This window comes from Acanthisitta chloris, unplaced genomic scaffold, assembly GCF_000695815.1.
Source record: "Acanthisitta chloris isolate BGI_N310 unplaced genomic scaffold, ASM69581v1 scaffold15070, whole genome shotgun sequence".
NCBI lineage: Eukaryota > Metazoa > Chordata > Aves > Passeriformes > Acanthisittidae > Acanthisitta > Acanthisitta chloris.
Window position 1 is genome coordinate 292 of NW_008651207.1, and position 12,849 is coordinate 13,140.

Consider the following 12,849-nt stretch of genomic DNA (forward strand, 5'->3'; position numbering starts at 1 on the left):
ACTTAAGCTGTGATGCAGAGGGTCTGTTCCTCCCTACAAGGATAGACATTCCTTCTGACTAGCTTAAATTATGCTTGGCTCAATCCCTGCTTGGAGTGATGCTCATTTTGGGACCTGCAGGACAACCAAGTGCCCTTGCCCTGGTGTCAGACCTGTGGCTGCACACGGGCTGGTTACACATCCTGAGCACTGTGACAGACAGAACTGGCAGGGGGGTCTAACCCCGCGCAGAGTTCCTGGTCCCTGTGAATCGGGGCTGCTGCCCCGAGTAACTGTTTGCTGTGCCTCCCCAGGGAGGACAGGGGTCGTTCTCCCCAGAGGGACTTCCACATCCTGTTCGTGCCGCGCCGCAGCCTGCTGTGCGAGCAGTGGCTGAAGGAGCAGGGCGTGCTGGGCTCCTTCATCCACCGCGAGCAGTACAGCCTCGACCTCATCCCCTTCGACGGAGACCTGCTCTCCATGGAGTCCGAGAGCGCCTTCAAGGTGTGCCTCTGCGAGGAGAAACACCTCGTGCTGCCTGTTGGTGGGGGTGCAGCAGCTCGGGGGGGTTTGTGGGTGACCTGCACAGCAGGGAAAGGCCTTGCAGAGCAAATGTGGTTTGGTCCTGAGGGGTGAACCGAGCCTGAGCTTCCCTGTGTGTTTCTGCAGTCACTACAGAGCTGCACCCCAGTTCCTCCAGCTTCTACTGCTGGTGGTGTTTTCACACGTGGAGCATTCCTGAGCTCAAAGCACTCAGGTGTCACAGAGCCAGCACAGTTTGTGTCCTGCCCAGCCAGGGTGCTGTGTGTCATGGGTCCCACTGAGCAGTCACAGCTGTCACATCCCAGTTGTGTGTCCTGTGTTCCCAGAGCTCTCTGAGGACAGGAAGGTTTGGGAGGTTCTTTGTACACCTCTGCCCTATTAAGCACAGCCCAGAGAATGTCTCAGGGCTTGCAGCTGTGGTGAGGTGCACACCCAGATTGGCCTAATTAGCAGTCACTTTCCTTTACTCCACCACACTGGGTTTGTGTGTGGAGGTTAGACACACTGCAGGGTCTGGCCAGGTGATCTGATGTAACAGACCATAAGGGCTGTGTTTGCCAACAGACATAGCTTTTCCCCAGCCTAGGTCTCCTCTGAACTGTTCACATGGACTGCACTCTGCTGTGGAAGCAGCTGCCTTGGATCAACACCTTCCATCAGAATCCTTCTTGTTCCTCAGGAGTGTTACCTGGAGAGTGACCAGACCAGCCTGTACCACGCTGCGAAGGGGCTGATGACCCTGCAGGCTCTCTACGGAACCATCCCGCAGATCTTTGGGAAGGGAGACTGTGCTCGGGTGAGGCTGAAAAAGTGCACCTTGTTCTTTGGAACTTTCTCAAGGAGTATTTGATTAACCTCTGGGTTTTTTTAATCTAGCCATGACACTCGCCCCTTTTTCCTCTCTGATCACCCTGTGGTTTAATTGGTACCTTTTGTGGTGAGGGAGTGACCTGCAGTGATGGCAGTGCTTTGGCCACTCACTGCAAGAGCAGCAGAGAAGGATTTGGTTCTGTCTGTCTCATCCTGCCCCGTCCATCAGCCGATCTGTACCTCCTGCTTTCTCTCCCCTTACCCAAGTGCCCACGCTTGCACGAGCGTGTGCTTTTGGGGCCTAGAGGTCACCATCCCTCTGCTGTGGCCCGCACTGTAACCACACCGACACGATTTGCTTCCAGCACGTGGCTAACATGATGATCAGGATGAAGCGTGAATTCCCCGGGAGCCAGAACTCCATATTTCCTGTCTTTGATACCCTCTTGCTGCTGGACCGCAACGTGGACCTGCTGACACCGCTGGCCACGCAGCTGACCTACGAGGGGCTCATAGATGAGATCTATGGCATCCAGAACAGTGAGTGCTGCAGGCAGGGGCAGGGCTGTCCCGTGCTGGAGCTGGGGGCAGGGTGTCGGGTGCCTTCCTGCTTCACTAAATGGCTGTGAAGTCCCATCCTTACAAGGGTTTTGTCTCTGCATTCGGTAGCTTATGTGAAACTGCCTCCTGAGAAGTTTGCCCCCAAGAAGCAGGGTGAGGGTGGCAAGGATCTCCCCACGGAGCCCAAGAAGCTGCAGCTGAACTCTGCAGAAGAGCTGTATGCCGAAATCCGCGACAAGAACTTCAATGCTGTGGGGTCAGTGCTGAGCAAGAAGGCCAAGATCATCTCAGCAGCCTTTGAGGTGAGGCCTGTACCCAGAGGGGCATCCCCTGGGCATTCTTTTGTCAGATGGGTCAGATGTGTTCAGCAGCGCTGCGCTGGCAGCTCAGGCTGGTGCCCTGGAGTAATCCTCCAGCCAGAGAACAACCAGTTAGTCCTGAGAAGCCCTTCCAGTCTGTTCCTCTGCCCTGGGATGAGGTCAGATCCACCTGGACTGCTCCAAGTAGGTGTTAGTCAAATCTCCTCTTAGTAGTAATGTGGATTCCCTCTACTCCCCACACCTCTGTCCTGGGGCTTCCCCTCTCCTCTGAGCTAGCCCAAACCAGCCTTCTGCTGTGTGAGCCTGTAGTTCCCATAAACAGGAACTGCTTCCCTCAGTCTGCAGGACAGTCAGGTGCTGCTTCCCCCTGCAAGAGGCCAGAGGGCAGTTTTAGTGTGCTGATCAAGTCTACTTTGCTGCTGCTGTTACTAAAAGGTCCTTTTCCCTTTGTATTCACTGAGGATGCAGAGAAAAGGTTTTAAGGCATAAAACTCTGGAATGTACATTCACACAGTGTTACGGGTGGCATAAAAACCAGTAGGAATGTGGCAAAGGCAGTTGTGTTGCAGGAGGTTAGGTTGGACCTGTAAACTGATGCTTACATGTCACCATAGAGCTGTGTGAGGCTTGTTTGTGGTTTTGTTTGATCACATCCTGGTGATTCATAAAGAAACTGAGATCCCTTATCTCGGCTTTCAACTTCATGGGGATCCTCAACAGAACTTCTTACACACTGATTCTATTTCCTTGGGCCTTTTTTCAGCCCTTCACCTCTACCACATTTAAGACGAGGTCGCAGTACCCTAACTGAAACGAGTGCTCAGCCTGACCTACACGTCTGCTGCTGCAGGATGTGTGCTGGAGGTGCTCAGGCCTGGATTGGCCATACTGGCTGTTAGAAAAGAGGATTTTAAGAAATTGTCAGCAGTAATAGGTGATAATGAAACAGCAGCATATTGGCAGCCAAGGCTCTGTCATTACCACTGTCCTGCCTGCACTTGCCCATTTAAATCCTTCACGTAGGAGTTAAATAATTATTCCTTTTGCTCCAAGTTGCAGCAAGAGGCAAATAGCCCAAGTGCAGTCCAGACCTCTGGACTGCTCTGAGCTGAGCCCTGCATGGTGGTCGTCACATCCTGGGACAGAACCTGGGGCGCCGTTGCAGCCAGGTGCAGGGAACAGCAGGCTCTGCTTGCTCCTGCCAGCCAAGTTCCTCATCACCCTTCAGTGCTGCCAGGGGGAGTGTTACCCCGCTCCGACGGCACTGGCCTGGAGCTCCAGGTTTACTGGCAGCCAGCAAAGGAATTCCTCTGCATGAAACAGGGAGTTTTCCTGGAAGGGAAGCTGAGGAGCAGGTAGGGATGGCTGGAATCAGACAAAGGTGGATAAAGTGACCGGCAACACTGGCATAATGGAAAATAACAGTCTGATGATCCTGTTGTATTATGTCCTGCCTCTTCCAATGACCAGGTAATGCTGGGACTTTAGTCCTGTCTAAAAGGTTGCATATCTCTACCTGGCACTGCAGTGAGTACAGTAAAATTTCTGCATGCTAAAATGATCTAGTTGGTGTTCTTAATCTGAGCAATGGATTCCCCCAGGAAAGGCACCATGCAAAGACTGTTGGGGAGATCAAGCAGTTTGTCTCACAGCTGCCACACATGCAGGCGGCGAGGAGCTCCCTGGCCAACCACACCTCCATCGCAGAGCTCATCAAAGACATCACCAGTGAGTATGTGTTCAGCTGGGCTGAGCTCAGCACAGCACATCACTCAGCCTGGCAACAACTGGCTGTGCTCCAGCTGGTGTGTCTCTGATGAAAGGTGGAAGATAAGCTGTGAGTTGTACTGATTTTTGTTCTCTTCCCAAAGCATCTGAAGATTTCTTTGACAATTTAACGGTGGAGCAAGAGTTCATGTCTGGAGTAGACACAGACAAGGTAAGCAGATAATGACAGTTAGTGACTTTTAACTCTTCAAAAGATTTTTTTTCCATCAGGGTTTTTTTGAGAGAGGAAACATCTGATCTAGACGCTGCCCGGTGACGTTCCTTGCTGAGTTACATGTCACTGCCTGTGATGCAGCTGTGCACAGCTGTGGTGTTGGACCTGCCCAGGGCTGTGAGGAATCAGTGCCTCAAGCAAAGTCTGGCTGCTGACTGTGGAACTGACAGACTTTAGAGCGAGCCTCGGTGGAACCAGTGCTGGTCCTGAGCTGCCCAAGAGCAGCTGCACCCTCTTTCTTGCTGGTTTGGAGATACTAGTCAAACCAGCTCTTTCTTTCCAGGTCTTCTGGGCACTTTAACAGTTCTTTGAATAACAGTTTATGTGTTTTATTGATTAGGTTAACAACTACATTGAAGACTGTATAGCTCAAAAACACCCACTGATCAAGATCCTGCGCCTCGTTTGCTTGCAATCTGTGTGCAATAGTGGACTGAAGCAGAAGGTTCTGGACCACTACAAAAGAGAGATTCTCCAGGTTGGGCTCTTACTGTTAGATCAGTTGATTCCTGAGAAAATCCACATCGAGTCCTTGGGTCTATGATACTTCCATTCCAGACAGACACATCTTGCACACGGGTTGAGTTCCAGTCTGGGCTGAGGGCAGTGACATGGGACACGCTTACGTGTGTTTTACCACGTGCAGATACAGAGCTTTAGATGTCCTTTCGACCGCTGTGATTTAACCACTCTAAGTGGGATATACTCCACAGAGATCTCCACTAGACTTCATTTGTAATGAATGTTTGCCTTCTTCTCAAGCCACTGGTGATTGTGTGGTATTAAAGGCTGTGTGTTGCTGTTGCAGACGTATGGCTATGAACACATTCTGACCTTAAACAACCTGGAGAAGGCTGGGCTCCTGAGGCCTCAGACAGGGGGCAGGAACAACTACCCCACCATCAGGAAAACCCTGCGCCTGTGGATGGATGACGTTAACGAGCAGGTAAACGGGAGCCCCAGCATGAACGGTACCTCTAACCACGACGCAGCAGGAAAACCTTTTCTCCCTGTACTCCTCTCCGTGGTGCTGGTTTGCGGCAGGGGGTGGCCGTGCCCTGCGCTGACCCTGAGCTCCCCTGCAGAACCCCAACGACATCTCGTACGTGTACAGCGGCTATGCCCCGCTCAGCGTGCGCCTGGCGCAGCTGCTGGCACGCCCGGGCTGGAGGAGCATCGAGGAGGTCCTAAAGATGCTGCCAGGCCCCCACTTTGAGGAGAGACAGCAGCTACCTACTGGCCTTCAGAAAAAGCGTGAGCTTTGCTTTCTTTTCCTCATGGTTTAGAGGGAGATGTCTCTGCTAGGCTGGAAAAGGCAAACTGGCAGAGTCCAGGTGTCTTCTCTGTGACCAGTGACGGGACACGAGGGAACGGTCTGAGGTTGTGTCAGGGGAGGCTTAGGCTGGAGGTTAGAAAATGGTTCTTCCCCCAGGGGTGTTTGGGCACTGGAACAGCTCTGAGGACACTCTGTCACAGCCCTGAGCCTGACAGAGCTCAAGAGGTGTGTGGACAATGCTCTCAGGCACACAGTGTGACTCTTGGGGATGTCCTGTGTGGGGCAGGGGTTGGACAAGACGATCCTCAAGGGTCCCTTCCAGCTGAACATTCTGTGATCTGTGTCATCTCCCTCTCCTACAGCAGTTAGATCCAACGAACACACGTCTGACAAACTGTTCATTGGAGTGCTGAAATAAACCCTAAGTTTACACACACTGCTTCACAAAGAAGGTCAGCATCACGCTCCTAGTATTAAACCTGGGCAGGCAGAAGCACGTGCTGTGGAGACTCCAGAGCTGGGGCAGAGTGGGTTTCTGGGCCCCAATTCAGCTGCTGTCTGTAATTTAGTTTTAGGTCATTTGAGTGTGACAGTTGATGCACAGGAGATGTAAAAGTCAAACGAAGCCAACCTGTGAATGTCTCTGACTCCCCAGGTCAGCACGGTGAGAACAGAGTCACCCTGGTGTTCTTCCTGGGAGGTGTAACGTACGCAGAAATCGCCGCGCTGAGGTTTCTGTCCCAGATGGAAGATGGAGGCACAGAGTACGTCATTGCCACTACAAAACTGATCAATGGAACAACCTGGATGAAATCCTTGATGGAAAAGCTGGAGCCTGCCCCTTTCTAGGGTCTGTGGTGAGACCGTAGAAGTGAGAGGCTCTGTGGGACAGAGACATGTCAGCTGCTGGTCCTGGCACGGCTGCTCAAACGTCAGAGAAACACAGCAGTGAAAGAAGCTCTCCTGAGACCAGCTCGTGCTGCAGTTACCCTCATCCCTCTCTGCACTTGTGCTCCAGCTGCTTGTGGAACTTCCTAGCAGACAAGTGGTGCTGAAAGGCACTAGCAATGCATTAAACAATGGCAGAGAGAGACCCCTGCTGGGGTCTGACCTGGCGACCTAGCACTGCGGGGTGAAGATGTGCTCTGGTACTTCTCTTTGGCATTTTGCTGCTTCTGGTTTGCTTTCAGTTTAGTTTTTGTGGGAGATGTGGTTACTTGTTTTTACACTCCTGAGGTGCTGAGCAGGCAGGGCTAGTTTTCTGTTCCTGATTTCAGACCAGTGTTCCCAGACTGTGTGTCTCTCCCTGGTGCCTGATACATTCCATAGTGCACTCGCTGTGTCTGTCAGACATCTGTACCTCTGATCCTTGAGCCTTTTACTTTTCTTGCCCCCTGAAGGGGTTGCTGTGAGGTGGCTTGTTTGTCCTAGTAACACCCTCCTGACTCTGGAAAGCTACTCCGGGGTATGAATTGCATCAGTGTGTCATGAGCTCATGTTTGAAGACACACACACTCCTGGTGTGGGACTTGGGCCAAAAATAGCAACACCAGGGACCCAGTAAACAGCAGGTTTAAAACAGACACTTTTTTCACCCCCTGTTCAGGCTCTGAACTGTGGGACTTGCTGTCACAAGCTGCGGTAGAGCGCAGACTCATAAAGTGGAATTTTCCAGGGTGGTGGTGCCTGGGCCCATGTGTGTGCAGGAGGCAGCTCCCGGCCCCAGAGCCTCGGCCTGGCTGGGAAGGCAGACCAGTTTGTGCCTGTGCTGCTGCTGGGGACGGGCCCTGCACTCACATGCTGTGCAGCAGCCACTGGGGCCTCTGTTTCACACTGCACTTCACTATGAAATAAAGACAACTAAAACAAACCCACCTCACACCTTAAGCCACTCTCCTAGCAAACATTTCTGCACTTGGCTGTCCTGCATAGTAAGTCCCAATAAAACCCTTTGTTTTTCCAAGCAGTTGTGGCTGTGTGTTGGATGATCCTGGGTATGCACCTGGGGAAGGCCAAAAAGAGCTAGGCCACGGTCCCCTGGGAACATACGGACACAGTCCTGGGAACGCACCTGGGAATGCAGTGCACAAGCAAGGCTGTGGAGATAGTAACTTATATAGAGATAGGGAGTAACTCAACATGGCAGATGGCAGGGGTAAGTCGTCCTTGAGGGTGAGACAAACAAGTTTGAGACAAACAGCTAGGAATGCAGCCAAGCCTGGGAAAGCAGGAGATAATCCTCACAGCTACAGCTGCGAGTGGGGAGAGTACCTGAATGCTATCTTTAGAGCTTAGCCAATTAAAAATGATTGATAATTGTATGCCTGTCCTGCACTGTATAAGAAAGAGCCTGTCGGACAATAAAGTTGGAGCTTGCTGTATCACCCACACGGAGTCAGCCGCTTGCTTCCCCGCGCGGAACCTTCACCTTTCCCAACAGCTGTGGGTTCCAGTCTGTTGCTTTATCCTCTGAGTTCTGCCACATCAGCCCCTTCACAGAGCCCCTGTGTCTGTCTGACTCCAGTTGGCTTATTAGAATAAAATAAAGCTGCATTTGATCTCCTTTTTTGTGTTTGCACACTCTCTCCGGAATACAAGAATAAATAAAACCAAAAGAACTCCTGCCCTGTGATGGTTGTTTGCCTCTCCCCCAGCCCCAGGATAACCATATTGACATAAGCTGAAACTATTTTTCTAACATCTGGATGGTTTTTCTTTAAGCTTATACACAATTTCATTCTGTTCTGCCACCTAACATACTACATCAGAAGTGTCTGTGGGATTTCTTGACTCCCAAAGAAAAATACAACTTCAGTCACTGCAGACTTTAACTTGAGGTGAGCAGGCAACTTACAGACTTGCTAAACATGCTGCAACTTCAGCAATGATGCAAGGAGCAAACATGGATTGCCTTGCTCTGCATTAGTTCTGAGTTCCACTTACAGTAGCTAATTTCAAAGTATTTAAAAAGGAAATTAAATTACCTTTGGATCAAAAATTGATGTTATTGTGTAGAGGAAACAAGCAACTGTGTGACAGTGCAGCCCTTACAGTGCCCGTGGCCTGGCCTGAAGGGTCTTTGTACTAGCACACTTTGCAGACTTAGTTTAAAAACTGAACTAAGCACGAGGACGTGACTAGCACTGAGGTCATGTTGTGTACACATCACACCACAGGTGAGTAAAGGGAAGTGCACAAAGCCCCAGTTCCCAGTGGGATTACCTTTTCACCTGGCAGCAAACATGTTTGTCAGTAACGCGAGAGGCAAAACTTATTTTGGTAACAGTTTACACCAGACACTTAGTAAACCAATTTGTCCCCAACACTGCTGCCTATATTTGCAGGCCACAGCCCCGTGGCCACTCCACCTGGACAAGCCTCTTCCTGGAAGTACTCAACAACAACCACCAAATAAAAGCCATCCTGACATGGATCGATTCCCTGGAGGAGCAATTACTACTTAACAGGCTTCCTGAGCAGCTGATTATGTTCTGCTTCTGTCCAAGGCCCTGCTGACCATGCGGGGTAGTAATTTGATAACAAGAGAGCCTAATTAAATTAAGGGCCCATTTTCTACATCATAATATCTTTGTAGGTAAGAGATTTGATTTGGCAGTACATAATCTTCCTTCTCTTTGCTGTCTGCATTACAAGCAAAAAAAAAAAAAAAAAACACAACAGAAAACACGACCCAACCTCTACCCCAAGAGACTTTCACTTTTCATACATCATGATGGGAAAGCAGTTTGGCTAAAAATAAATATACAGCTTAGCTCACTCCTCCCCTCACACTGCAAAGGAGCTGCAGCACTTGTGCTCCTCAAAGGTCAGGATGTCTCCTTGGGAGGCCAAGGGTGACAGCAGAGCAGTGACCTAGTGGCAGTGCAGGGACAAGGCTGTTCTCAGCCCTCCCACTCATCAGGTAGGAGAGCCTGAGCCTGCACAGTCCCAGCCCGGGCCGTGCTGCGGAGCCCCAGCTGTGTGAGCTGCCTCCTCCCCAGGTGGCTCCCAGGGCACTCAGGGAACGGGGCAGGAGGCACAGCAGCTCCGAGAACAGAAGAATGCAAGCTGGCACAACAAACACACTGCTAGAGGCAAACCCCAGAGCCAAAGAGTGCAGGTTTTGCCCTGGTCCCACCCGAGCTGGGCAGAGCCCTGGGGAAGGCGCAGTGTCGTATCACAAGTGCTCCTGACCACACCTCGCGCATCAGTCCTCGGCGCCCGGACCGCCTGCAGCGCAGCCAGGGAGCAGCTGGGACCCATGAACTCATCTGCCTGGGTAAGCAGCTCTTTCTTTATCAGCATCTTTCTAGATAAGCAGAAATCATGCAAAGCTTATGGACAGGAAACTTCAGTGCTTTGAACAACAGGGGAACAACAGCTGGCTCGGAAATGCACTGAACTCCTACACTGTGTAACGTGCTGAGCTTAGAATGAACTCTAATACGACAAAACAGGGAACTCCTTATCACAAGAGCTCTTTGAGAAACATTTTAAGTAGCAGGCTGAGAATTCCGTTTCACCCTCTTTAGACTGTTTAGAAGAGAAATAAGCCCTTTGGGTTAGCGTTATAAGTCTGGTTTTAAATTCCCTTTATGTATTTAACTAAAAGCGTGGCTATTTTGATCAGGCACGGTCGTGACCAAATGTAAAAGCACATGTAAATGGGAGAGATGATAGATTTTTAGGTGGGGCTCCACAGCTTTAAGTCTAAGGAACCAACAACTTTAGTGCAGGAGTTCAGATTTAATTTAAACTAACAAATGAGGACTCACTTCCAAAGCAAGGAGTGTGACTTGAAAACACAGCTAGCAGGTGAATTCAAAGGCATCTTCCCCCATGGCTCCCATTTAAAGGGTGTTTGTAACACGAGATATAAATATTTGCCTGTGCAAACTTGTATTTAAGCCCCAGTTTTCGCCATCCATAAACAAAAGGCTCAGTTTGTGCCAGTATCTCCATTAGATGCAATTATCTCGTTAAATATTAATGGTGCCTTCCGTGGAGGCATTGACCACTTTGCTCAGAGCAGGCTGTTGGTAATGCACCATCAGCGCCCGCTCGGAGCCTGCGGAGCTCCCACGGACACGGTGGGAACATTCCGGGAGCCAGAGGGACCCTAAGGGCCTCTGGTCTTCCTGCCAGGGCTGTGCCCCCGCCTGCCTCTGTATGTCCCTTTGTTCAGTCACTTCGAGACTTTGATCAGATCCCACCGTCTCTCGCAGCACTGCACAGCTCTGCCCACACACACACGAGTCTGACCTGACACCACCACCTCCCTGTTAACCCTCCTGACCATCTCTCCCCGGGGCAGAGCCTGCCCTGCTCGGGAAAGCTCCCTGTCCCTCTGTTTACAGCCCCGGGCGGCGCAGGGCAGCAGCCAAGCCCTACCTGAGGCGGAGCCGGGGACAGCCATGCCGGAGTCCTTCGCCATCCACTTCCTCAAGGTGCTGAAGGAGCTGTTGGCCTTCGTGCTGTTCAGCTACACCGTGCTGGTCGGGGCTCTGCTGCTCGCCGGATGGACCACCTACTTCTTGGTGCTTAAATGAGAGCTCTGCTGCTGCAGCCTCCTGCACGGAGGCAATCAGCTCCCACGGGCAGCTCCACACCCAGATTGGAAGTCCTGCACCACCTGCGAGTGATTTGTGTCGTTAGTGCCTCCTCACAGCCTTATGTTCTTCTGCCCGAACAATAAAGGTTGCAAGCAGAGGTGTCCAAGTGCATGCACTTTGCCGATCTTTGTGTCTCCTGGTGATGTGTCTCTGTTCCCCCAGATCTTGAAAAGCCTCCCAGCAGTTTCCCACCCTGCCCGGAGAGCCTGGCAGTGTGCCCAGCACAGTGGAGACAGGAGGGACACAACTCAATCCCAGCATCTCAATAAACAAGTCCTGCCTTGTCCAACTCTGCCTCATTAAGGGTGTGAAAGCAGAGATACAGAAATTACTTGGCATTTTTGGTTTTAGAAGTCCTGGAAATAGACAGTTCAAACCTGCACAAGGTTTCCCTCTCCCTACAGTCTGGTGAGGTACAGGGGCACAAACTCCAATGGTGGAGTCACCATCCCTGGAAGTGTTTAAGGAGAGACTGGACATGGCACTTGGTGGTGGTGTTAGGTCATAGGTTGGGCTCGATGATCTCCTTTCCAACCTGACTGATCCTGTGATTAGCTGCAGGGCTGTTCCCCAGTGCTCTCAGGTGTGCCAGGCTAATCACAGGTGCTGAGTGCCTGTGACACTGCACTGCTGTCAGTGTACCCTGCCCTGAGTAACTGAGTCTCTGAGAACACACAGGAGTCTCTGCTAGGAACTGAACGAATAGATGTAATTGACCGAGGCCTTTTACATGGAATTCCACAGGGAGCCTTGGCTGGGGAAGGTGGGGAGTATCACAGTGTGCCACGAGCCAAGAGCACAGCAGAGGTGAGCTGAGCCTGTGGGGCCAGGCCCTGTGTCTCAGCCAACACTGCCGCTGCTGCCACACACAAATCTGGGAATAAAATTCCCAAACATCACCGTGGCACTAGGAGCAGACAGTCCTTTACCACAGTGCTCAACTGTTTGTCCACTTCAGTGGGAAGTTCTCTGACTGTGTGAAACAATTCGCATAAGGAGCCAGAAATCACTAACCAATAGAAAACAGAGTCCTAATCCTTAAGAGTTAGGTAACTTTTAGCCAATGAAACCAATAGGAAACAGAGTCCTAATCCATAAGAGTTAGGTAACTTTTAGCCAATGAGCACTAATTCCCCTGCTGAAACATACCAAGAGTTAAAAGTTTGGGTAGCTGGCAGCACCTTAGATGGAGCATCCTCTGTACGTCAGTGCTTTGGTCACGGAGTTTTAGGGGTTGGGATGGATCTTAGTGTCTCACTACCCTCACAGGGAAAACGAAACAGAGTCCTAATCCATAAGAGTTAGGTAACTTTTAGCCAATGAGCACTAATTCCCCTGCTGAAACATACCAAGAGTTAAAAGTTTGGGTAGCTGGCAGCACCTTAGATGGAGCATCCTCTGTACGTCAGTGCTTTGGTCACGGAGTTTTAGGGGTTGGGATGGATCTTAGTGTCTCACTACCCTCACAGGGAAAACCTTTTCCTAAGCCTGAATTCCCCTCCCTCGCCTAGCGCTGCAGTTCCGAGGCTCTCCAGCTGCCCTGGCGCCTCTCGGGGTATCGAGAGGTGCTGTGATGTGCTCCACAGCCTCCTCCTGCCCAGAGAGCGCCAGTCTGCTCTCAGCGCTACCCTGGGCGGGAGCTTTCCGTGACACCAGCAGCGCTTGTGCTGCAGAACGTGAGGGCTGGCGGGGCGCGGGGACACACTGTTCCCTCACGGTTCCCTCAGGGTTCCCCTCACGGTTCCC

General features: G+C 51.3%; 1 protein-coding gene across 1 annotated transcript in view; it reads left to right on the plus strand.

The window, feature by feature from the left end:
- The window catches only part of VPS33A (vacuolar protein sorting 33 homolog A (S. cerevisiae)), a gene marked incomplete at its 5' end in the record, with an annotated part of 6,671 nt that extends 282 nt beyond the window's left edge, over nt 1–6,389 (plus strand). The window contains 10 exons of the mRNA XM_009072213.1: nt 294–483; nt 1,202–1,318; nt 1,698–1,872; nt 2,002–2,195; nt 3,815–3,941; nt 4,085–4,152; nt 4,556–4,693; nt 5,024–5,161; nt 5,301–5,469; nt 6,147–6,389. Coding sequence (XP_009070461.1) covers nt 294–483; nt 1,202–1,318; nt 1,698–1,872; nt 2,002–2,195; nt 3,815–3,941; nt 4,085–4,152; nt 4,556–4,693; nt 5,024–5,161; nt 5,301–5,469; nt 6,147–6,340 — 1,510 coding nt within the window. The remainder of the gene's footprint in view (nt 1–293; nt 484–1,201; nt 1,319–1,697; nt 1,873–2,001; nt 2,196–3,814; nt 3,942–4,084; nt 4,153–4,555; nt 4,694–5,023; nt 5,162–5,300; nt 5,470–6,146) is intronic.
- Nucleotides 6,390–12,849: the final 6,460 nt, after the last annotated feature.